Raw genomic sequence first — 25,043 nt, 5'->3', positions numbered from 1 at the left:
AGACCCAACAAAGCTTGTGTCACAGGGTTGTCAATAAGACTGCAGGAAAGAACATCATGCTGAAGCATCTAGAGAGTGAGCAAGACATGAGGGATCCTCAGCCAGAAGAGGTGATGAGTTATGTGGCTCTGCATGAGACAAGACCTCAAGAGACAAGTCAGGACTGGAGATGCCAATTCTAGTGTGGCCCTTACAGTGGGGACAGACAGAGGCTATCTCAAAAGGAAGGGGCAATAAAGAAATAGGATGCCACCCTGGCGTGCCCTGGGAGCACTCATCTGTTGTGGGCAGGGTGAGGGAGAAGAGGGCAAGGAGCCCCAGTTGTGGGTCAGGACGGCAACAGAAGCAATGTGGGTGGCTGATGCTGCAGGAAGCCCTGTAAGAGGAGGCTTGAGATGAGACTGTTGGGTCTGGAGATTGGGAGGCACTGGTAACCATGTCAGGATGGAGAGGAGGACATGGGCAGAGCAAAGGGCCACATAATGGGATTTGCCTTTGGTTCCAGGAACAAAGTTCCAGAAATGGCAGCAGAGCGCGTACAGCAATCATTTGGGAAGCCTGAGAGTGAAACAAGGGAGAGAGCCTGAAAGAGAAAAGCCATACTGAGAAAGAGAGACCCGGAGAAAGAAAAGCCCCTGCAAGAGAGAGAGAGAGACAGGATTCAGACATGGAGCGCATGGAGGGGCCAGAAGGAGGAGGGGACGCTCAGGGCAGGAGGAAGGAGCAGGAAGAGAGAGGGAAGGTAGAGTCCGTGGTATGTGGAGTGGGGAGGAGAGGAGAAAGAAGAGAGGAGAGCACTGGTCCAGTCTGCAGGCGGGAGGTTCGTGGGAAGGAGGGAGGGGGATGTAACCAGCTTTGGACAGGAGTGTCCGAAAGGAGATGTTTAGGGCCAGACAACAAGAGGGTGGGAGACAATTTCCAGGCACCCTAAGGGACCAGCAGGGAAGCCGTCCATCTCTCCATTGCCCTGAATATCTGCCCCCAGTGGGGCACCTTAGGCTGGAAGACCCAGTCCATTTGGGTGTGGTTCTCTTTATTTACTGGGGATCAAAACAATCTCTTCTTAACTTTATTATTTTTATGCTTCAAAATTCAAATAGATTTTACATATATACTTTTGCACACATCAAAGTAAGTTTTTAAAAATTAAGCATAAAGAATCCAGTTTGTGTAAGGCTCCTGATGCAGACAGACATTAAATACATTAAATACTTTATTCAATTATGCACACAATTGGATGAAAGTTTCAAAAGGGGGGGATGTTTCCTCTCCCTTTTAAACTCTGCACACAAAGCATTTTATTGGAATAAAAAGTACCATATTGCAGGTCATTACTATTTATGCTTCTAAATTACTTTCTTCGTTTTAATTATGCGTCATGGAACTACAGAACCCGAACTAGTCCTTTTCGTATGTTAAAAGTGCAGCGCTTGAAAAGGCAATTTTGCAATCAGCCAAAGAGATGTCATTATACAGTAATCATATGATTAGTAATTTTATAATTTACATATTTAACTGAGTGTGAAGATGTAGCAGAGACAAAAAAGGAAAACATTTTAATGTTCCTTCTCCCAGGTTCACACCTGGTTATTCATTTGCCATTCCTGCCTAATGGGTTCCTGTTTTACAAACGTCCTTTTAATGATCTTATACATCAGTTTTATGACCTCTAGGAAACATACATCACAATTAGACTAAATGTAAATCTGCACATGTCCCACTTTACCAACTGTTGCTTTGCCCTAAACTCCATTTGTGTCACAGGCTACAAAGTTCTCCAGAAAATGGATTCAGAACTGGATTCAGAGCTGGGGGGTGGATGGGTGGTTGACCGAAAAGGCAGAGGGCCCAGGGCTGATACTTTCCAAAACTGACGTCGGGCTCAAAGAGAAGGACTGCAGTTACGAAGCTGACTGTAGATTCTCTCAGGATCAAAAGCCATGCCATACAAAACTCTAATCTAAAGAAAGAAGTCCCCACTCTTTCTCCAAATCTCCAGCCACCTCCATCACGCATGACCTTGAACCCTAATGCTATGCTGATGGACACAAAGAGCAGCAAGACCAAAGAGAATAATTACATTTCTTCATTTAGACTTCAAGACCAGACTCACCCTTTTCCTTCAACTATTGCTTCTTTAAGATGAATATAGGAAGCAGGAAATATGCCCTTGGAAAGAAAAAAGACAATAGTTTTTATTATCAATACAGAAAAGAATTGGAAATCAAACAAAAGGTCCTAGATAGGTGGGGACCGAGGTGGCTAAATCACTATTAATTTTCCAAGTCTCACGCTAAGTCTTATATGCAACAGATCAGGGAGAACACAAAGAAGTGTAAAAGTTGGCAGCACGAGCTGCCAGTGTTCCAGAGAGGCTGCTGAGTCTGAGAAGAAAACACAGGCGATCTCTTGGAAAAACTCCACGCAGGCACACAGGTCACATCTCCTTTTCACTGCTGACCTGGACGTGGGCAGATCAACAGCCAACACATACCTAAAATGCAATTTCCAATGATGCTCTCTGACGGTTTCCCTCTTTCAGGATATGTGATAAAACTGTCATTGAAGTTGGTTTAAACCATCAATCATCATGCTGCCTTGACTACTTACCTAGACTCCAGGGGGACGGCCTCACCAACCTCCAAGCCCAGGGGCCCTCTGACAAAGCACAGGAGGGGGCCAATCTGCATGACTACTGGGTGGGGGGCACATAAGGAGATATTTTCAGGGTGCTCTACATTTCCAAAGTGCCCCCGAGAGATGGCCCAAGGGAGACAGGCTATGAGCAGGCTGTTAGCATCAAGGAGAAGCTGTGATGCACCTGCAGGGGCTTTATGGAGAGTTTGGGTGCTGCTTCCGGAACCAGAAAAGCAAACTTCTCACTGGGGGATCAAGAGGTGAGCGCCTGAGAGGCGAGCAGTGAGGTGAGGGAGATGGGGTCTCGGGCAGCGTCCGCAGGCTGCTTCCACATTGCTGAGCGCGACCTGTGCACGCCGCAGGAAACCATCAGGTGGCACCTACGTGGTTCTAGGCACCTGACTCAGCCGAAGAGGGGATCTGGGAACAGGAGCACCTGCTCAGATTTCCTTGGCACCCAGCCTCAAGGGGTTGTGTACAAGACACAGAGATCAAAAGACCCATCACTCTGAGAATGGCAAGGGCTCGGCAGAGGGCCGCACGGGCCAGTATACATTGCTGGAATGACTAACGCTCCTCCTGCCTACAAGGAAAGTGGCCACATTGCATGTAAAGAGCTACCTGAGAGCAGGAGGGGGCGGGCAGAAGGTAGGGCCCTGCAGCTAAGACGGCGGAAGGGACCAAGCACTGGTCCATCTGTTCAGGTCCTGGCTATCCGCCACACCTTGAAATCCACAGCGGGCTCCGGGTGCACATCTGGGCATCTCTCCCTACCAGTGTGGGAGTGCTCAGACGGGGGAGAAATAACCAAGCAAGCCCACCCCTCATCCTCATCAATGAGTGGAAATTCCCCCCAACCTCAGCAAACCTGCTTTCCGGGATCAGGGAGCCAGAGAAAGCTAACCAAGGGCTGGAGCTAGACACCTCAGAGGCTTGAAATCAACCTCTCAGGCTGGGGCCACTCAGGACCAAGCCAGATCAATTACACCTTTGCAAACATGTCTACAGAGGACGCTTGCAGAACTTCTGGGGCCGGGATTCCTAGGGGCAAGCCCCATTTCTGCCTGTCTGACCCTTGACAAAATCGCTGGCCCCTGAAGGCTTCACTTTCCTCATCTGTCCATGAGACTTTTAGATGGAACATTAACAACAGCCCCGCCCAGCATCAACATATGGATAAGCTGCAAGGTCGGGGACCCCTAATGCAGAACAGAAGGGACTACGGATTGGGCGGCCATGGAGGATGGGAAAGGTCTCTGTGGTAGTTAGATTCAGGTGTCAACTTGGCCAGGTGAAGGCACCTAGTTCTGTTGCTGTGGGCATGAACCAATGGTACGTGAACCTCATCTGCTGCTGATTACATCTGCAGTCGGCTAGGAGGTGTGCCTGCTGCAATGAATGATGTTTGCTTTAATTGGCTGGTGCTTAAATGAGACAGCGCAATAGCCCAAGCAGTTCATCATACCTCATCTCAGCACTCGCAGCTCAGCCCAGGCCTTTGGCGATGCAGAAAGGAATCACCCCGGGGAAACTTATTGGAACCCAGAGGCCTGGAGAGAAGGCCAGCAGAGATTACCTTGAGCCTACCCACATAAGAAAGAACCTCAGATGAAAGTGAGCTGCCTTTCCTCTGAAGAACTAATGAAATAAATCCCCTTTTATTAAAAGCCAATTCTTCTCTGGTATGTTGCATACCAGCAGCTAGCAAACTAGAACAGTCTCCAATTAGGGAAGGTGGGATCAAATACTAAATCCCAAATGGACTTCATGGGGAAGTGAACAGCTTGGCGGGGGTCACACTCAGCAAGTGAAGCTGCAGTTCCATCAATTGTAGGGATGAGGTGGGAGTGAATAGGATGGTGGTCCATGATCCTAATCTCTTTATCACGGGGGAACCCAAGGGGGGCCTACAGAGGATGAAACGAGGGTTTTCTCTGCAGGGGGAAACCAACAAAAAACTAGAAATTCCCTTAGAGAGATCCATTATACCAGCAACCTGGTGCAATCTACCTTCTCTAAATCTTACCCAGAATGGGTAAGAGATGTGCAGAGATGCACCGCCCCACCCCAGGTACTGGACCTTCACAGGGTGGAGATGGAAGCCTGCGACCATCCCTGGCACCCATCCCACACCCAGCCTGGCTCAGGATCCACAGGGAGGCAGGAGAGAAGGGCCCCAAAGCCTGGTACCACAACTCCAGGAGCCTGTTACAGTCAGGACCACAATCAGAAGTCCAGCCTAAAAGGGAGATAATGAGAGGCGATCTAAAAAACAGAAGTAAAATGAAGCAACTGCCAGGCATAATTAGATACTCAAATGTATAAAGTTAACGTGGACAGCCCAACCGCAGCTTCGAGTGGACATTACTTTTGCAAACCTAACACTGGAGGATGAAACAGAAGAGCCATAATTAGGTTTTGCTAAGCTAAGAATAGAAAAGCCACAACAGAATCCCGTAGGGGAGCGTCCACCACAAGGATCAAGGTGGAATTACACGTCCGCAGTTTTGGAAATTCAAACAACCACACACACAAACTGCCCTGGAAAAGCAGAAGCTCTTTCTTTCGTTACTTACTTGTGCAGTTTAAAATTGTTAAGAGCAAAAGGGAAAGAAGCATGCATGAGCTTTGCAAATCTGTGAATGTATCATAAAGGATAAAAAAAAAATGAAAACTGTGAGCAATATTTTTTCCTAACCAAGACCACTCTCTGACACGCCCAGTGCCGACACAGGATACAAAGTTCTATCCCAAGAAGAAATGGGGACTCCACTTTTCATGACAGCGGCCAACACCACATCACAACCCAGCAATGCACGTATGGAAGCAAAGCTGTGACTTCTGCATAACATATGTTTACAAGAAAACAATTTCAGTGGATATATATTTTAAGTTTAGAGAGAAAGATATAAATAAAACTCTTAGACACAAATGCGACAGAATTGACTGCTTCTCACAGTTTGCTTTACGAAGGCACATGCAAATTTTTAATAAAAAAAGGACTTACCTTCTTAGATTTTTTTCTTAAGGTGTAGCCTCTATACCACCCTAAACAAACACAGAGTTGAAACAGTTAGTGCAATGAGACAACACGCTCCTGACAATATCATCACAAGGTATAGAACTCCTTGCTTTGCATAACCAATGAAGTCATTTTGTCATCAGAATTCAACAGTTCCGGTGCTTTGGAGATATAATACGGGGTTTCCTGGAGAGCATTCAAAGGGGCACTTAAAGCACAGCTAGGAATCACCACATAGACACTTACCCCCCTCTGCTCCCAGGCTGGCCCGGAAGCCGGGCAGCCTGACATTAAGAAGCACATTACGAAGAGGTCCTGTCCTTTCTGACCACTCGTCCCTCAGTAGGTCCCTTGTCTGTGCATTTTCCTATCTCTTCCGCTGCCCAATTTGGATCAGGGTCACTGCCAAGTGCACATACCAGCATCCTCAGAACATCCAGAGCTGCCCCAGAACAGAAAACCTATTGAGAGTTGACGTCCCTCCCTCTTCCATACCGAGGAGCTTTGCCCCGAGCAGCCGTGACCTCACAAAGACGCACTATCAACAGGAAGGCCGGGCCTGAGCAGGGACCACCCACACCCACAGGCCTGGCCTGGACACGCCTGCCTCTTCCCTCCAGGGGTGACAGAAAGAAACGCAAAGAGTATAAAGAGGGACGCTAGAACCCTTAGTGTGAAATGAGCGCTCAATGGAAGAGCCCCTTCCGCGAGGGGTCACATCTGACACGCTCTCAGCTACCACCTAATGCACTGAAGATGCAAACTCATCCCTACAAATAAATGCCCAGGGCCCACGGCCAGCAACCCAACCCCCGGTGTCCCCCACCACCTCATTAACACATGCTGTTTCCTTATCACAAACTGTCTGAAGTCACCTCGGGTCACCTCACTTCCAGAAAGTAAACCAAAATCTCAGGACAAATTCCAACTCTGCATACAGAGGTCGGGTTTAACAAATGAGCATGAGTGCTGAATCATTATACTGACACTGCTTTCAGGACCTTAGAGCAGCTAGAAATAAACACCTAAAATTGTGGAATTGTAACCCACACCAAAATCTGAAGTCTGTTCTGCAACTAATTGTGGAACTGTACTTTGAAATGTATTGTTTTTATGTATACATGTTATTCAAAGAGAAGGAGGAGGATAACAGAGAAGTTGGGACTTAAATGACAATGACTGCTGAATTTATATTGATACTTCTGTTGGTCTCCAGTGTCTTGGAGCAGCTAGAAGAAAACACAAAAAATCGTGGAACTGTAACCCATGCCAACCGTTAAAATCTATTCTAAAACTACTTGTTAAAATGTACTTGGAAATTTATTACTTTTTGTATATATGGTATATTTCACAATTAAAAAAAAAAGTTAAAAAAAATTCCAGTTCCACTCACAGGAGCAAAAGGCACCTGTCAGAGAATTCCCGCGAGCTCTTCACAAGCGCAAGCTGGGCAAATTCCCAGAGAACAACCAGATCTCAGGGTTTTGTATACCACCAGAAAGTCAAACTCAGACACCAAGATGTGTGAAACAGAGAGTTCAGAAAGAACTAGAAACAGGCAAATGGGGAAGCAATTGCCCTCTGCTTCTCTTAAAAAAATAATAATTTTAACAACCTCATGTAGAGGGAATGATAATGGACCAGAAAGCGATGGAGCTATAATCCTTTCTAAGCATTCAGAAAAGGAGCTAGGGACTCCCAGGAGCCTGGCTAAGGATTTGCTAAGACCAATCATGTTCAACAAAATGTGCTTCACTTTCTTAAGACCAAATAGACTGTTTCCAAGGTACTGCAGATCCAAGCTGCCCCTATTCCCCTCACGTGTTCATCACCTGATAGCTACATCGGTTGTTCAGTGATTTATAGACTCAGCCGGAATCAGCACCCATCTGTAACAGAGTGCTCACAGCCTGAGAAATGGAAAAAGGGAAGGTCATGCAGTGAGTTTTTCAAAAAGCTAAATTTACTCAATATGAAGCACTGCCCTTTATCCTGTTAGGACCTCCTTCTTGCAAGTTCTCTGTTAATGTGTCCTTTCTGTTCTGGAAAAGACATGGGATTAATAACTAGAACATAGAAGGAAACCAACCAGAAAAAGACAGCTCCCACGTGGGAGCAGCCATGCCCACTAGCCGGGGCCCACACACCCTGCAGCCCGGCAACCCGCTCCTGGGAATGCAGCCCAAAGCCAGCGAGATTAGTAAAACGTGGGGGCTGCACACAAAGCAACGACAGACAACAGGTGTGCACCTTAAAACACTGCACTGAGCAAACAACAAACAGAATGAGAGCTAGACCACATTTATATAAATTAAATATACATGCAGATAGGGCAGTACACAAACACATGCTAAGAGAAATCCACTTCAAACACAAGAGAAGGGTTTTCTCTCAGGGGAGGGGAAAGAGGTGTGTTATCTGGATTGAAAAACAGGAAGGGCGTTCATTCTCTTAAAAACGTGGTGATAATGGATGGTGATTTCTTTTTGAATGGCCTTCCTAAGCAAAATGATAACCCACGGTTTTCCTCCCCAAGAACCAGCGCATGCATTTATTCATTCACCAAACTGAGCCTGCACACCATGTGCCAGAGACGGCATGAAGGAGCACCGATTCGGAAAAGTTCTAGACCCATCCTCTGAGTCTCAGGCGGAAAGAACCAGAACAGCAAGGCTGAAACCTCAGGCCATCTGCATGACGGGGTCCCCACAAAGGCGTCATGAAGGAGGAGACAGGATGTGAGGATTGTTCCAGAAGGATCCCCTGGCTGCTGCGTGGGAGAAGGGGCAGGTGGGGCAGGCAGGACAGGAAGACCTGTGGCGGAGGGATGGGAATCAACCTCCCTGCAAGCAGGGCGAGTGGCCTCCGGGCAGGCCACCACACTCACGGACACCGACCCAAGGGGCCTCCGGGGTCCAGGGATTGAGTGCTCAGTCCAGGACAAAAAACGCCAGTAAACTCAACCAGCACCGAATCAAGACAGAAGACAACAGATGAAGGGGCACTGGAGGACTAGGGACAGTCAGTCAGGGGAGGAGTGGAGGAGGTGGGGGGGGGGGACGCCCAGAAGCACATTCCAAGGAGATGTGCTCGGAGTGAGCCTTCAGGATGAGCTGGGTTGAGTCAGAGTGGGGAGGGAGACACCGTAGCAGGTGGGGGCTGGATCTTGGCATGGTGGGGGCTGAGGTAGGAAGGTGGACCTGCTCGAGTCAGTTCCCAGCACAAGTGCACCTAGGAAGACGAGGTGACATTTACCGACTTCTGATGCATTCTGTCCTGGCCCAACTGCTGATCTTTAAGAAATCCGAAGGCCGGATTTGATCAGCTCACATCCTTGCGGGAAGCATCAGAATGCACAGTGGCATCCTGGAGGAGAATCAACAGCTGTCACTGCGTGACATTTTGTAAGCAGCATGACAGGAGAACCAGTCTCGTGGATGGAGTTCAGGGAGAAATCCGAGCATTTGTGGGAAGCAGCAGCGGGTGGGTGCAGGTGGCCTTTTTCACCTGGGGTGAGTTGCACAGGCTGGAGGCTGGCTGGAGGGCTCAGGGTCATCTACCAGGCAAGAGCCGCAGCAATTGTCTGCATTTTCCAGTTCTTCAGATGAAGGCAAAGCAGACGCCAGTGGCAGGGAAAACAATTATGTGTGTTTCAAAACTATATATGTCACAATTGCTTTGAACATTGGATAAATTTAATTCCAATGTTGTGGTTTAATCAGAAGAATAATTTCCTAATCCTTGGGCAGTGCCTGCATTTTCCCTCAGGTCCAGCAACCAGCCTCCGGGAACCCTTACGGAAGCGAGCAGGTGGCAGGACTAGCACATCGTGTGCAGGTGTGTCACTCCATAAACATCTGTGACCTTGGCTCACCCGTCCCAGCTGGCTGACCCAGGATACCTACGTAAAGGCAGGGGATTTGCTGTGGATGGTCCCTCAAATGCCTTCCCACCCCCACATCTTCTCTGGTTTCTATGGGCCACACCTTCATGAGCCTGAGAGAGAGAAATCAGCCATAACTTGAAGACAAATTTGTTCTCTGAACCTTAAAATAAGGAGTGATCAGCCAGAAATTACACACTCTGGAGCAAGCTCAGTAACTTCCGGAAAGGACTCACACAGGAAAACAGAATTAAATTTGACAAACAGGTATAAATTTTCTTAGGAAAAGTGGGTGTGGGGAGAGGGGTAAAGAAAATGCCAAACTCTAAAACAATCCATAAAATTTAAATAGAATAAGAGAAAAAAGGAGAAGCAGCAGATGCAAGTCAATAACTCCACTTTTATTTAATGATAGTAAAGTCACCAAGTTTCCCTAAAGTCAGAACTACTATGCTAAATGTGTTTCTCTGATCAGATTCTAATTAGAACTAAAACATCTGCCAAAGAGGGAGGTTCAGAGGCTGGAATTATTTTTAGCAGAATTTAGGAAGATTAACTAACCCGGAAAATAAATGTTCACAGAAGATGTCATGCCAGGCAAAAAAGTCCAGAGCCCACCATGAATTCTTTCCAAAAGTTAAATGCATCACAAGGATCACTAACTTGCTTAATGAGTCTGCCGTTTAGAGCCCATTTTTCTTCTGAAGCAAAGAAAAAGTCAGTTTACGAACCCAGGTACCAGGGGAATCTTAACTGATCAGGGCTGATCTCACTGCCCAGGGTTTGTTAACCAGGACCTCATCTTCAGCTGACCAGGGGCACACACAAAAAAAGAGAGATACAAGAGCATTTCCCCTTCAGATCACAAAGGGGTCTAGTTTGATCCTTAATCCCTACTTAATTTCTCTGTCTCCTCTCCGCCATTGGCAAGATGTACCGCCAAGACATCCTGCGCCAAGACATCCTGCGAGTCAATAAGGAAATCCAATTGGCAGCCGTAAAAAGTGCAAACAAGCAGAAGGTACCCCCCAGCTACTCATTCACTCAAGGACAGGGTCGGTTTCAGCGTTCCAGCTGCCTTAACGCAGGTCATTTTTTACCTTAAAGATGATTATTTTTTTACCTTGATTGGACTTGTTTAGAGTAAAAGGTATATAAATGAAATGGAATCCTCAGTCAGAGTGACTCAGATGGGGCAATAGGGGCTGTGGACATTGGTATGTTAATAAGTTTGTGCTTCTCCAAGAGGGCACGTTTACACAGGAGCCAGTGGGAGCCTACCAGGGGTGTGGAAACTTAGCAGCAGTTCGCTTTTATAAAAAGTGGATGACAGAGACCAAGTTTGAAGTTCGATTTGTCAATTACTATGTAATGGGATGCCTGCAATTTTTCCTCTCCCACTCTTATCTCCCCCTGTCCAAAAGAAAGTTTGCTGTTGAATTGATTAATTGTAATCACGTCGTTTTAGATATATGATGTACGGGAATCACCTGTTCAAGCAGGAAATAAAGCCACCAACATAAAACTCAACCTTATAAAACTCCCAGATCTGTAGAAATGGTTTTAACAGCATGAGCATCATTGCTTCCCTTCTCTCAAACAGTAACAGAAGCATAACATAAGAGATGCGCCCTTCTGACAATCTGCAAAAGCCTCGATATGAGAACCAAGTGTCAGAACAACCACTGCCACCAACATTGTAATAATGGATTGTTTTAATGATGCTGTCACTGGACCCCTTCCAAGCAACTGTGACCATCTTCATTCACCACCAAGAAAAAAATAAAAGCAAAGAAAATACAAGATAATTTTTAATGCCTCTGAGGACATGTTGTCAGCAAATCTGAATGAAAACATTAAAAAACTCACCATTTCACATCAAACACAACAAAACAAGGAACTGAAATCCAAAATATCTTAAATGTATTTTTATCTCTTCCAAGTGGCCAGTTAACAGTCAAGCTTTGCATGTTTGCAAAAATAAAAAAAAAAGGAACCAGTTAGTTTTTAAATTGAAAACGATTTCAAGAGAAAACTTCAGAAGTAAAAAAAAAAAAGACATTTTTAGCTTTAAGTTCATCTTAATAAAGTACTATGTAAACGATGTCTTCCTATTGCCCTTCCTTGAAATGGCATCCACCCCACAAGGAAACCCATCCTATGAGAAAGGACCACAATTGCTCGTGCTTTCTTCTCAGGGTAACATTTTATCCGTTAGCTGCAAGAAGTATTCCAACTGCCCAAACCAAAAAGATAAGCAACGAAAACATACACCCACCTTCATAGGTTTCCAGGATGTGCACAGTGTCACCGATTTGTAAAGAAAGTTCATCCGCTCCCCTGGCGTCGTAGTTATAAAAAGCTGTTATGAAGGAAAAGGGGGAGACGGGTATTAATAGAAATGTGACTCTGCTCGTTTTTAATATTGCTTGCTTTTAACATCGAAATACATTTGGTCTCTGCCTTGATCATCCTCTCCAACAGCTACAAACGCCACCTTTACTTTCACAGATAACGTGTCAAACTTAAGTAGGAGAAACTCATAACCACTCAACACTAGAAAACCATAAGTGAATTTTTATATTAAGAAAACTGGGCAAGTCATCAACATTTTAACTACCACTTCATAGGTTCTCTTTTATTTCCATGCATAGTTTTTTTAAATGGCTTTTTCCTAACTATGAATCAACTACACCTGGACTGAATGGTCTTTGGAGATCAGTGTGATTAAAAGTTATTATGTAACCAATGCTGACATGAAGCCAACAAGCTATGTTACAGTCCAAGAAAGCAAAGAGTATGTCCAAAATTAACAAGGAACTTAAAATCAACAAAGAGACCCCAGAAACATCTGCAATCTTGAAAGTTTATCATGATAAACACAGGCTGCTCCTCTTCTGCAACAGACTTGAATTCCTTCCAGACAAGCACCTTAAACTCAGAACACACTTTTACTCAAGCGTTTATGGGATAAAGGCAAAAGGCAAAAGTGGAAAAGTGACGTTAGAAAGTGTTTGAGACCCCACCCGCAAAAAAATAAATTGACTCATCAACTCTCATACAAAAAAAAAGCAACGTCCTTCCCTTTCAACCCTCCCAATGAATTCTACCCCGCAGGATCTCACACTCAGTGTACGACATCTCCAAAATCAACAACCAAATTCCCACCCACCTGTCCTGCACACCTGGGACAAGGCAATGCCCTGTCTCTTAAAACTCTTCTTTGCCAACACAGCATGTGCAAACACCTCTGGCAGGCATGGCGGCCCCTCCACCATCTGGCCCAGCCCACCTTGCCTTCTTCCCACCCAGGCTCCCCAGCCTGGACCTGCTGCTCACACAAAGGAAGAAGCCAGCCCGCCCCAGGCCCCTGCGTGTGCCAACACCTCTCCCTTGCCAGCAAGGCCATCCAGCTGGACGCAGCCTCAGCCACAAAGCGGGTCCAAACACGCCTTGCCCTCCCGGTTGCCTGGCTCTGCCATGCCCACACCACACTCAGTCCTGGCGTGGCTGCTCTCAAATGAGCAGGTCTCGCTGCAGATGTGCGGGTGGCGAGGTGTCCCTTATGGAAATGAAAACCATGGGAGGGCAAAGCCTACTGAGGTCAGTGCCTCACTGCAGGCAGGAGGCGAAGGCCCCAGTGCCACTCATATCTGTGGTCCCTGAAGTCAGACAGGACTGAGGTCTGCCCCTGGAGAGGGGATCATCCCCACAAATGACCATCCTCTCTACCTCTGGTTTCCCCATCTGTAAAATGGGTATAGCAACACCTCCGAGGCTGTGTGTGCATTTTCTGTCTTTAAGAAAATAGTGCCTGATGGGCTGGGAGCCGGTGGACCCACTTCGGTTTTCATAAATGTCGAGGTTCTCGTGGCTGCAGGTCTTTTGTTCGTGCAACTATAAAGATGCCTACCACTGCAAGGATCATTTTTAAAAGTTTGCCAAAGCAAAGAACGTGCTCACAGACCTTCTAAAATATCTAAAAATTAAAAAAAAAAAATGCGAGTATAGGAAATTCCATTTTCTCAGGTATTTTCCTGTATTTTCACAAAAATTCATAAAATGTAAATGTCCTCCACGGAAATAAGTGGTTTTTAGCAGTCATTAAGTTTATTTAGCATTTTATAGTGTCTCTTTAACAAGAAATGACTGCATCAAGTCAGGGAGCCCCAGAGCATATGGTGAGCTGGCCCATTCTGCCTAACGTGTCCCTCAGCCTCTAGGAGTCATAAACTCATTTATCACAATTCTTAGCAGCACTCCTGATAGCTTCCCTATCCTGTAACAGGCGTGCAAAAAATAAACACGTCAAAAGTAACAATAATAAAAATAAAATAAAATGAACACATCACATGTCCATACACTCAGGCACCTATGCTTTTGTAAGACTCACTCACACAACGGCTTCCTTGGCAGCTCACCTTTAAGTACCCCCACCCTCCCTAGGGCAGATGTTAAGGAAAGCAGCAGATGTTAAGTGAAAATCCCAACATGGATACAGAAACTCCAGATTTAACCATAAGGCGATCCTTAAAGATTTATCATTCTATAGACGGACGAAAAGAGTGGCATAGGGGTCAAACACATGCCTGACCCTACAGGAGAGCCAGCACCGTGATGCCGAACATCCTTTTTACCATGACAGCCTAAAAAGTCATCTATGTAAAGGCCTATAAAAAGACTAAGCAATGGGACGCAAGGGTAGGTCAGTGGTAGAATTCTCGCCTGCCATGCCGGAGACCCGGGTTCAATTCCCAGCCCATGCACTTTCCAAACAAGCAAACACATGAAAAACCAAGCAAACAAAAAAAGTTCAACAAATGGTGCTTCAATTAGGAGATACTCACATGGAAAAAGAATGAAATGTGACCTCTGCCACACAGCACACACAAAAAAACAGACTAAGCAATACAAAAGTAGGGAGAGAAGGGAGGGTGGTGGTCATTAGAATAAGGACGCTGAGTTGTCCACGTCCTCACCCCTGGACCTGGGAGCATGTCACCTTACGTGGCCAAGGGGGCTTTGCAGATGTGAGTGAATGAAAGCATCCTGAGACGGGAAGATTATCCTCAGTGATCCGAGGGAGCCCAAGTGTCCACCTAAGAAAGAAGCAGGAGGGTCAGAGGCAGAGAAGGAGACCTAAGGACAGAAGTGGAGCCTGGAGTGATGCAAGGAAGTGGCCACCAGCCAAGGAACGCAGCAGCCCCTAAGAGGCGAGAAGGCAGAGTGTCCCCTAGAGTCCCAGAAGGAACCAGCCCTGCCGCCATCGTGGTCTATGACTCCTGATCTCCAGAACCGAAACCTCCTAATTTTGCGTTGTTTTAAGCCACTAAGTTTGTGGCAATTTGTTACAGCAGCAGAAGGAAACTAACACAAGGCAGTATGCAAACATAATTTAAAAGTGGTATTTTGTGGGTGATTTATTCTCTCTTTAAGGCAGCCAGAGCAGTGTTCTCAACTGCAGGCAGCTGAACCCAGACAGGTCTGTGGTTGCAGTTCTCCAGGTCCTGAGTGATGGCAGAAAAATGTAGCGAGTTTTTTAAAATAACCCCAAAAGGGCTTAATTTAAAAGCTTAGCCCCAGTTCTGATATTTGGCCGGTTAAAGTTTCCCCTTGTGCAGGCTGGGGGCAGGGATGAGAAAGGATAATGATGCTAGATGACATCTGGGTTTAAAAATGTCTTTACAGGGCACCACTGCAAGGATTGCAGCCTTTTTGCTCGTCCCCATTTTTCTCCTTTGTTTATCTGCTCTGTTACAGTCTGGTACAATCCCACCATGTCCATTCACATCTTTGGAAAATGAAGCACTGGGCTTACTCTAGCAGATGGAATCTGAGCACATTCCTCTCTCCCAAACCCATCTGACTTTTTAGTAGCCGGCCATAGACTGGCCTCAGTGGACACAAGTGCAGATTCAAATGAGTTTCTCAGTCCTGGACTACAGAGCACAGTGCAGAAGCTTGGCACGCTGTTTTTGTGAAAAAGGAAATGGGAAAAGCTGGGGAGATGAACCAAGCACAGAGGTTCTTTTCCCTGGATGGTATTTTTTTTTTTTCTGGAAGAGCAGGCTGCAGCCCAGGGTGAGCAGGCATGTGGACTTTCTCTCCAAATCAAGTATTAATAGTTGAGTCGGTGCCGCACATGGCTTATGTGCTTCAGAGACCTGCGAGGCAGAGCCATCACCTCTGCTCAGTCTCCTGACCACCGTAAATCAAGGCAGGACTGACTGCTCAGCCAACATCAGAGGACAGGGCTTCCAGGCCCTTCTGAGCTGATAGTATTAAAATACTGAGGAAGGGCCAGGGCACCAGTGCCTCCTCATCAGCCTTCAGCAGGAGTCGGTTGTGCCCCCTTGCAGAGTCAAATCCCCCTCCCCCAAAAGTCCCCCCATCCCCACCATTCGCCACACTCAGCGTGGCGCTCCCTGATGAGAACTCACTATGCTTTCCTCGGGCCCACCCAGACTGAAAACATCATGCTAAGGAGTTTCTCACTCCTTAAGCAAAAGAAGAACCCAGATTGGGTAATTCCAGAAATGCGAGGTTAGTTTAGCTTCGGAAAACCAATCAGTGTAACTCGCCATATTAAGAGAGAAAAAGGATAAAAATCAGAGGATCATCTCACTAGGTGCGGAAAAAGCATTTGGCAGGATGTTAACTCCCATTCAGGGGGAAACAGAAAACCTCCTTGACTCTCTCACGTTAGAAGAAACACTACAGTTCCATAGTCCATTTCACAGAGGAAAACCGGAGCCCCGCACACACTGCATGAGCTCACTTACGTGGAATGGGCAGTATGAGCATAACCACGTGGTCAGAAACCTGAATACAGGTTTCCAGGGGCCGAGCAGGGAGGTTCAGTCGGCACAGCACTTCTGTCTGGGGTGACGGAAAGTGCTGGCAATCGGTGACAGAGACAGAGGCACAAGTTTGGGAACATAATTAACACCACTAAATTGTATATTCAAAATGGGAAAAAAAGGGAAATTTTTGGTTGTGTATAAATTGCCCACACAAAACACAGAACTGTCCAACACAATGTAAACAATGCACTAAAGTTAACAGCATAATAATAATATTGTTTCACAAATTGTAACAAAAATATGACAAATATTAATGATAAGAAAGACTGTGAGTGTGAGAGGGGATATATGGGGACCCTGTACTTCCTGTGTTCTAATTTGCTAGCTGCGGGAATGCAACACACCAGAGACGGATTGGCGTTCAATAAAAGGGGATTTATTTAGTTAACGTACAATTCTTCACAGGAAAGGCAGCTAACTTTCAATTGAGGTTCTTTCTTATGTGGAAAGGCACAGGGCGATCTCTGCTGGCCTTCTCTCCAGGCCTCTGGGTTCCAACACTTTCCCTGGGGTGATTCTTTTCTACATCTCCAAAGGCCTGGGCTGAGCTGCGAGTGCAAGATGAGGTATGATGAGCTGCTTGGGTTGTGTTGAGCTCTCTCATTTAAGCACCAGCCAATTAAATCAAACATCATTCACTGCAGCAGGCACACCTCCTAGCCAACTGCAGATGTAATCAGAAACAGATGAGGTTCACATGCCATTGGCTCATGTCCACAGCAATAGAACTAGGCACCTTCACCTGGTCAAGATAACACCTGAACCTACCTACAACATGCTGCATGATGTTTCTGCAAGCGTATGAGGAGGTGGAGGAGGGGGAAAGGAGAGGAGAGGGAGAGAGGGAGAGAGGGAGAGAGGGAGAGAGGGAGGGGGAGGAGGGGGAGGCGCTGGCAGCCAGCCTCCTGGCCATCCATCCCAGAACTTGTCCTGAGCTGCTAGAGCAGCTCTGGCCCCTGGGAGCACCCTTCCTCCCTCACCTCTGCAAACCCCACCAGTCTACAAGGCCCACCTTTATTCCCACATTTTTTATGAAGTCCTTAGGGAATCCCAACCTCTTCCCCCCACCACCAAACACAGGTACAGGCATACCTGATCTCATTGCTTGTCCACAAACTCCCCTACAGTTCTGTGACATCACAGTACCTTGTAATGCTGCTTATCTGTATGTCTGTCCCTCCCACCAGACACACACTCCTTAAGGGAGGTAAACATTCATTCATCCTTGGATTTCCCACGGTGCTTAACACTGGGCCTTGCAGGCACTCAATAAAAACACACCAAATTTAACCAGGTCCCTAAGTATTCCTTCTTGTGCAGTTTGCAATAGAGTGAAAGCAAAAGAACTGTATCATCTGTTCCCCTTCAAAATGATCTTGTCTTCTGCAAAAGGTGCAAGAGCCCGAGACCCATTCAATCAATAAGAAAGAGAGGTACAATATTAGCTTTCCCAGCTCTATTTGGCACCTTTTCAATGTAAAGAAATCATCAGCCATCAGTGCTAAGGTTCAAAGCCTCTTAACGGCATCAGCGGCATGGGCTTAACCACTCATTACTTCCCAAAATCTGTTCAACTCAAGAGTTTTTCTCTATCCCACACTGCTACTTGAAATCACATGACTTCGTGATTTCAAGTAGCAATTTAAAAGTTAATTAATTCATTGAAAAAGTCAATTGGTGAAAATTAATTGCTATTTGTGATCTCGCTCCTTTGTCTTGCCTTCAGTTGGAAAAGACATTCAATGACCCGCAGCTTCTCAGGGCCAGGGAAAGTGCAGACAAGGCCAGCAAAGGCGCCAGAAGCAAGGTCCCCGGGCTTCACAAATCACAGCACACACCCTCAGTCCACCCAGCCCTCCGCACTGCAGCACGGGCCATACCTGCTACAAGTGCTCAGCATTCCCGTGCCTGCACCGGGCCCCTGTGCTCGGCCAGCACAGACCCCCGCACTGGAGACAGGGGCTGAGTCAGATAGAGCAGTGCAGGGAGCGGAGTCAAGGCAACCCACAATCAAAGCAGACTCTACAGTTTGCACATTCAGGAAAACCAGGCAGAAAGAATCCTGATATTCTACACAACCCAGGAACTCGACCAGTCCCTCTCCCCCACCCCACACAGGAGCTGGGGGCTGGGATTCCTAAATGCAGCCACGGCACTGCCAGCTCCTGTGACCCACACCTGGCTCCCAGAGCAGTGCTGCTAGGCGAGCACTTACTTCAGTGCACTGCAATCATTTCTTCACCTTTGTCCCGTGCCCTTGACTGTGAGCCCTTCAAGGACAAAACCAAAGCACCTGACAGCACCTGGCATGCAGCAGGACCACAAACCCTGGGTGCAGTGGGTGGATGGAGTAAGGGAGAAGGGAGGGAGGGAAGGAAGGAAAAAAGGAAAGAGTGAAAAGGAAGGAGGGGAGGAGGGAGGAAGTGAGACTCTTGGAGCCGTGATCTAACAATGCCACTGAAGTGATGTCCCTATTGTCCCTAATATTTTTAAAGATGCAGTGCATAGAAAGAAAGTTTGCTGAGGCAAAAAAAAAAAAAGGCACCCCAGTTGGAACTGCATGTGTGTTGGATGGAACACCCCACATTTCTAAAGAGTATACCACTTTCAAAGTCACCAAGGTTACTTTTTGTTCGGTTATATCTTTCTTTCCTTTTAGGAATACAGAGATTGTTTCTCTGCCAATAAAGTCCCCTGCAGCAAAATTCCATGAAATGTTTGGATATTAGAATCAAGGGACTCATTTAAATAATTAAAGAAATGGAGCATGGGCATAGTAAGATAAAGGGACTGTCATTTGTTATTCAGTATTTCATTTTGCCTTTTGGATAGAAACAGGTGGGAGAGATGGTGAAGATAAGAGTGTGAAAAGAAATACACAGAAGAACCTTTTCTCAAATTCTAATTGAAGTGACTGACACAATTCAAAGATATTTTAATATCTTTCTTCAGTATAAAATAGCACTGGGTGCTTTATCCGCGATGACTCACAAACTATCTTAGATCAATCTAGTCCAAAAGGTCACAGTGCCCAAAACAGGCAGTTTTCTTAGGAAGTAAACTGACTTTTTTAGACCAGCTAAAGCGTTGGCTTTATCATACCATGCATTTATCACTTTTCCATGAAGGGAAAAATAAAATACCATTTTTCTTTTACAATTTTGTCTTTCATAAAGTCACCCCTAGGATAGAAAACCATTGTCCCCATTACTAGACAGCCTTTGAAAACCCACCCACAAACAGGAAAAACTTAGCTGACTTGAAAATAATCTATTTTTGCATTTAATTCTGCTCAGTAGAAAAGAGGTACAGTGAGGAGATAGGGGGAAAGATTTAATCTCTTTAATCATTCTTCTTCAAGGGAGAAAGGCTACTTGGGAAAGTATGAGCCAGCAAAATAGCCCTGCACTTAGTCACCTGGCATGGAGACCTCTGCCCACCACCACGGCTGGTCCCCAAGGCTCCCTGCAGAGCTGGCCGAGGGGACCAGAACCCAGTGCATCCCACAACCAGCAACAGGTCCCAGTAAGGTTCCAGAGGGCTCATGGGGACAGCCAGGGCCCCGACCTGATATGTCAGCGGAGGCCAATCTCACTTTCTCTTGCCAGGACTTGTACTTCCTCTCCACCAGCCAAACTGGTTCTACCTTAAGGACAGCAGGCACAGGGGGGAAAGTGCACGCCAGAGACCTAGCCCGGGGCAGGGGATGGCCAGGTCCCGGCCACTCGCCACTCGGGGTGGGGGGTGGGGGGGGTGTCGGGGGGAGAAAACTGTATTTAGGGCAATTTACTAAATGATAAGGTACGTCATCATCCCCCCAACAATTTGTTCCTCCTTAGTTTCAGCAAAACGAATTTAATAATTTGTTCTTTCTTCCCTGCATCCAATCATTAAGTTTAAATTAATGGTGATGATTGGAGAAAGGGAGGACAAAGGGGACATTCCAGAATGCAATTTGTTTTTTCTTACAGGAAAAAACTCTGCCAAGTGGACACTAGGACAATATATATAGATATAGATATAGATATATAGATACATAGATATATAGATACAGATATAGATTCACAAATAAACCAGGAAGCTACCTGGAGGACATCTCCACCATTATGTAAAAGTAAGCACAGGAGTTAACAGGAGCTCCTGGCTGACCCACACGACGCACGGCCACTCCTACCTGGGCCTTAGCCCAGTTACCTGCATCCGGAAGGCCCTCTCTTCCCCTCCTCCACAGCTGCGGTCCTCCAGGTAAGTGTCTGAGCCTGAACAACTTCTCACCCTGCAGCAGAGTCAAGATGCCCTTCTGTGTGTCAGTGTCATCTGCTCAGCCCTGGAGAAATGTCAGCACACGGTGAGCCCACACAATGGCCTGTTGGGCTACTCACAGCCTGACGCGCCTATAGTGTCTCGAGGGCCCTATAAGCCTTGTCAAATGGAGCTGTTAAAAAGGGGCTCCCGGGGGTACAAAAGGGGGGTTCAGTGGTAGAATTCTCGCCTGCCATGCAGGAGACCTGGGTTTGATTCCTAGCCACACACTTCCCAAAACAAACAAACAAGGAAAGAAGGAAAGAACAAACAAACAAAAATTCAACATAATGTGCTGCAATAACAGAGACTCACATGGAAAAATAAGGAAATATGACCCCCACTATACAGCATACAAAAAAGGGGGGGGGGAGCATGCGATGGTGGCTCAGAGGCAAAATTCTTGCCTGCCACGTCAGAGACCCAGGTTGGATTCCGAGTACCTGCCCATGTGAAAAAAAACAGGTGGTGGGGGGGAAGCCTCCCCATAGAGGTTTGCCAGGCCCTGAACAGCTCTTCTAAAACACTGGGAGGCAGTTTATCCCTCCACCTTTCGGCTCCGCAGCACTTTCACACCTGTCCTGCACCTCCTCCATCTCTGCATCCAAGCCTCCCAGCCCCAGCACCCAGGGTGACACAAATGTTGACAGAGTGAATCATTTAATAAATCAATATCAGAACCTGAGGTGGCAAAACCATAGCCTGAATCCTAAATCCATTAGAAAATACTGCAGGTTTGTTTGATTTTATTACACATTAAAAACTGGAAGGTGGCACTAGCACCAAAAGAAAAAAATAGATAAAATGGACTTAAAATTTTAAACTTTTGAGCATCAAAGGACTTTCTCAAGAAAGCAAGAAGAGACCATACAGAATGGGAGAAAATATTTGGGAATCAAATATCTACATGAGGAAGAACAAAGGAATGTCAGTATTGCAGTGTGTTGAAAGTAGGTGGTCATCCATATTTTAAAACTTTAACTTCTGTGTGAGAATAAAGAGAGAAATGTTTATTTGGTGCAAAATTTATATTTTGACTGGTGCATTTCCTAATTTAATTTGTATGGTCAGTTTAATTAAACACCATAAGTACATGGAACCTTGAAAAGAGCATGGGATTTTGTTGGTTTTTCCAGGTTACTGTGGTGCCCCGATAAATCTCGGAGTAATCTGAACAGTGAATAAAAAAGCATTTGCAAAATCCCCTTGGGGGAATGAGGAGAAAGGGGGAAATATATATTTTTTTAATTTAACTTTTGAGCATCAGAGGACTTTATCAAGAAAGTAAGAAGACAACATATAGAATGGGAGAAAATATTTGGAAATCATTTATCTGATTAGGACTTAATATCCAGAATATATAAAGAACTCCTACAGCTCAACAACCAAAAGACAATCAATCCAATCTTTAAAAAACAGGCAAAAGACTTGAACAGACATTTCTCCAAAGAAGATACACGAATGGCCAATAAACACATGAAAAGATAGTCAACATCATTAGCCATTAGGGAAATGCAAATCAAAAACACAATAAGACATATTTCAAAATAATTTTAAAAAAACCACAATAAGATACCACTTCATACTCACTAAAATTTCCATTTTAAAAATGGAAAATGAAAAGTATTTACAAGAATGTGGAGATACGGGAACTGTGATGACTATCGGTGGAAATGTAAAAATGGTACAGCCACTGTGGAAAACAGTTTGGCAGGTCCTTAAAAAGCTAGACAGAATTGCTAGGTAGCCCATAATTCTACTCTTACACCTATACCCCAGAGAACTGAAAATAGGGACTCAAACAGGTAACTGTACACCAAAATTCATAGCAGCATTACTTACAATAGCCAAGAGCTGCAAACAATCCAAGTATCCACTAAAGAAAGGGTAAGCAAAATATGGCATATGCATACAATGAAATGCTATTCAACCATAAAAACAATGACGTTTTGACACATACTAAAACATGGATGAACTTGAAGATATTAGGGTGGAATAAGTCAGACACAAAAGGACAAATATGGTTGATTTGACTTATATGAAATATCTAGAATAAGCTAATTCATAGAGATAGACAGTTGATTAGAAGTTACCAGGGTCTGGAAGATGAAGGAAATGGGGTGTTACTGATTACTGGGTGCAGGTTTCTGTTTCTGGTGACGGAAAAGTTTTGGTAATGGATGATGATATTGGTTGCACAGCACAGTAAAAGAACTAACAATTAAAAATAGTTAAAACAGCAAATTTTATATTATAATTTTATCACAAAAACAAAACAGAACGAAAACAAACCTAATAACCAAAGCAGGACCTCGCTAGGTATGACATTTCCAGACCGCCTCACTTCTGACATCATCTAGCCAGGTAGGCATGTCCCAGAGGGTCAATCTCTGTACCCAGAAATAAAGTGTGGGTTGAGCTCGACAAATGGGGACGACAGTCCTGCCCAGGACAGCTGCAGACACGCAGCCTCACTAGCCAATGGTACCCACCCTCACTCAACTCAGGGACGGAATTGAAGCCCATCACATGGGACTCGGATCGCAGCACTGCGTGGTGGAAGTGCCTCCCAGGCAGCCCCTGCAGGCTGGCCCTTTCCTCCGAGGCTCACGGTAATCCTCTCGAGGAAGAGATCTGAGCGGAGCGAATCAGTAAGGAACCGCAGAGCAGCAGCTCCAGAATGAAGGCAATGCCCCCCCCCCCAAACGCTAAACTCAGAATGAAGCTGCTGGTTTCCCATGGTAAACACTCTAGTATACTAACAATGTGGGGTCCAAATTACGCCAGGCCCCCTGCAGAAACTTGCAAGCTTTTTCTAACCAAGCCCTGAACTTCCCTCCATCATTTGCATACTCCCTATCCTCCTCTCTTGGAAGTCAACACATCTTCACCATCCCGTGATCAGATTCTGCACAGATGTGTGAAACACTCAGCCAAGATGCCAAAAACAGAACCCATCTTCGGGTCCTCCATAAGCCTCTACTTTCCTCTCACCCCACCCTCCGCCACCCTGATATTGCCTGAAGACAGTGGGATCTAAAATCTCAAAATACCAAAAAAAGTTTAACGGAGTGAACCATATAATAAATGAGAATATATACATATATACACACAGATGCACATATATACTTAAACACAGATATACTAAAATGCACACATCATTGGTGCTCAGTTTGATAAGTTTTGACAATTGTACATACAACGCGTATACCCCAAATTAGATTTTCAGAAAGTATTCTCATGTACCTCTCCAGGCAATTTCCCTCCCCATACCCCACTATCCAATCTCTCTGCCCCCATAGATGAGTTTTGTTGGTTGCTAGACTTCATATAAGTGGAATGATAAGTTCTCTTTTACATCTGGCTTCTTTCTGAGATCCATCCATGTGTTGTGAGGTCAATTGTTTTTTCCTTTTTATGGTTGAAGAGTGTTCCAATGTATCAATACATCACACTGTGTTTATCTGATCTCCTGTTGATGGACATTTGGGCTATTTATTTCCAGTTTGAAGCTGAACCCTCTCGCATCAATCTTTCTGTGTGTCTTCAACTAGAGGGAATTTAAGCCTTGATTCAAAGTGCCAATGCTATGGGAAAAGTTGCCACTGGCAAAGCACGTGGCATCCCTCAGTGAGTGGGCAGCCAGTGCCCTGAAGCCTGGTACCCGGGGGCAGAGGGGACAGGAAAGACAAATGCTTGGGGAGGACTTGAGAGTCACTTATCACCAAGGAAACATTTGGTTTCTTTGTAGTTTGTTGAAATTCCTCCTCTATACTGTTACATTATTATGCTTTGATAAAAAATAACAAAATAAAATTGAAGATTAAGAAAAATAAAGCATTCTGAGAAAAGCCCTAAAGCCGAATGCGCGTGAGGTGTTAATGGAACAATCTTAGTATGCACCGCGGAGGGAGCCCTCCTTGCAGCCCTCTCTGCAACCAACGGACATCCCTGCCTGTCTGGGGCTCCCAGGAACAGCGACCCACCCCTCCCACGGAGGGGCCCTCCAGTTGCCAGGCACTTCTCCGCCTCGCTCTGACCCAAACCCCTTAACCCGCTATGGGCCCATTTCACGGATGAGGACAGAGCTAGGCGGCACGTCTGTGACATGCCTGGGACATGACACAGGTTAAGCTGATTCTTGGGAGCCCCCCACACCCCTCTTCCGATCAGGAGCTCATCCCAGGGTCCCACTCCCCAAGGCATCCTCAACTCCACCGCCCACTATATGGCCCCCTTTGTAAGGCTGGCTTAAGGTACACTCAAGGTGGCCTGGCCTGGCATTCAATGCCTCGGAGGTCCCCCTCCCTGGACCCCTGCCAGCCAACCAGGCCAC

The 25,043-nt window shown here is 45.9% G+C and overlaps 1 protein-coding gene across 1 annotated transcript in view; it reads right to left on the bottom strand.

The window, feature by feature from the left end:
• The window catches only part of DOCK1 (dedicator of cytokinesis 1), a 564,538-nt gene that overhangs the window by 491,874 nt on the left and 47,621 nt on the right, over positions 1-25,043 (bottom strand). The window contains exons 2-4 of the mRNA XM_077126402.1: positions 11,821-11,904; positions 5,645-5,685; positions 2,114-2,169 (exon numbers count right to left, since the gene is read on the bottom strand). Coding sequence (XP_076982517.1) covers positions 2,114-2,169; positions 5,645-5,685; positions 11,821-11,904 — 181 coding nt within the window. The remainder of the gene's footprint in view (positions 1-2,113; positions 2,170-5,644; positions 5,686-11,820; positions 11,905-25,043) is intronic.

This window comes from Tamandua tetradactyla, chromosome 13 (genome assembly GCF_023851605.1).
Source record: "Tamandua tetradactyla isolate mTamTet1 chromosome 13, mTamTet1.pri, whole genome shotgun sequence".
In the NCBI taxonomy this organism is placed as follows: Eukaryota; Metazoa; Chordata; class Mammalia; order Pilosa; family Myrmecophagidae; genus Tamandua; species Tamandua tetradactyla.
This window is presented reverse-complemented; position numbering and strand designations above follow the sequence as displayed.